Genomic DNA, 1,067 nt, shown 5'->3' with positions numbered 1-1,067 from the left:
GGCAGGAAGGAGCAGGCGGGATAGTCCGGGTAGCTGTAGGCCCCTCCGCCCTGGCCGCAGGCCACCAGGTCGATGCAGACCATGGCGGCGTGGAGCAGCGGGTGGAGGCCGTTCCGGCAGTCGTGCCCCACCGCCAGGACCTGCCCCGTGGCCGGGTCGACCACGGCGGCGCCCGCCGGCACCATGCCCAGCTCTGCCCCCCGGCGGGCGGCCCAGACGGCGTGCTCCATGTGGGCTCCCATGGCCGCCTTGTCCTGGGGTGTGAAGAGCCGCCCGGCCAGGGCCTGGCTGGTCCGTTTGTTCTCGTGGAAGGCCGTGGGCCAGTGCCGGGCGGCCTCCTCGAACTGGGGCCGGGTGAGGGGGGCCCGGGCAGGCACCTGCACCAGGAAGGGCTCTCCCAGGCCGCGGACGTCCACCCGTCCGTCCGGGAGGAGCTCCGCCAGTGTCCGCGAGGCGCCTGGCGAGGGGCCGGCCGGGCAAAGGAGCACCTCCAGCGGCTGAGTCCCGCCCCGTGCCCGCACCCGCTTCAGGTGCGGGAGCTCTGTCAGGGGGCGGGTGGCCGACAGCTCCCGCACCAGGCGGGACGTCTCAGTCCGGAGCAGCACGGGGGCGGCATAGGCCGGGGTCAGCTCGACCTCCTGCGACTCCAGCTCGGGCAGCACCAGCAACGCCTCCCACGGTGGGTCAGCCGGCTCCTCCATCTTCCGGCGCTTGTAGTCTGGCTCCATCACCGCACGGCCTGCTGGGGAGAGAGGGGGGGAGTTGGGGGGCAGGGGAACGGCTTGGACATTGGGCCCAGGCACTATAGCCTGGGCCAGCCCCTCGCTGCAGCCCGGGCCCCAGGATCCAGCCCTGCGGGGTCTTCATCCCTCAGGATCAGCCCCTCATCCTGACCCTCCAGTGCTCCTGATTCAGGGTCATGAGCAGGGGGCTTCTCCCCCCATCTCCTTCTCCTGGGACTCCCATTCCCACCGACCCCCCAGTTCCCCTTCCACACTGGGGGGAAGTCCACAGCCCCAGAGATACCCCCACTTTCAATGCAGATCTCCCCAATGACTCCCCTCCCC

The 1,067-nt window shown here is 71.4% G+C and overlaps 1 protein-coding gene across 1 annotated transcript; it reads right to left on the bottom strand.

Moving 5' to 3' along the window:
- Nucleotides 1–5: 5 nt before the first annotated feature.
- On the bottom strand, nucleotides 6–1,048 carry LOC112121449 (probable inactive tRNA-specific adenosine deaminase-like protein 3; the record flags this gene model as incomplete). Its single annotated transcript, XM_024220446.2, has 1 exon — nucleotides 6–1,048. A coding segment is annotated over exon 1 (723 nt), but the record flags the coding sequence as incomplete, so codon positions are not given.
- Between the last annotated feature and the right edge of the window lie 19 nt (nucleotides 1,049–1,067).

Source organism: Terrapene carolina, unplaced genomic scaffold (assembly GCF_002925995.2).
Source record: "Terrapene carolina triunguis isolate 2854851 unplaced genomic scaffold, T_m_triunguis-2.0 Scaffold2087, whole genome shotgun sequence".
NCBI classification, from domain to species: domain Eukaryota; kingdom Metazoa; phylum Chordata; order Testudines; family Emydidae; genus Terrapene; species Terrapene triunguis.
The sequence above is the reverse complement of the archived record's forward strand: the minus strand, read 5'-3'. Positions and strand labels throughout refer to the sequence as shown.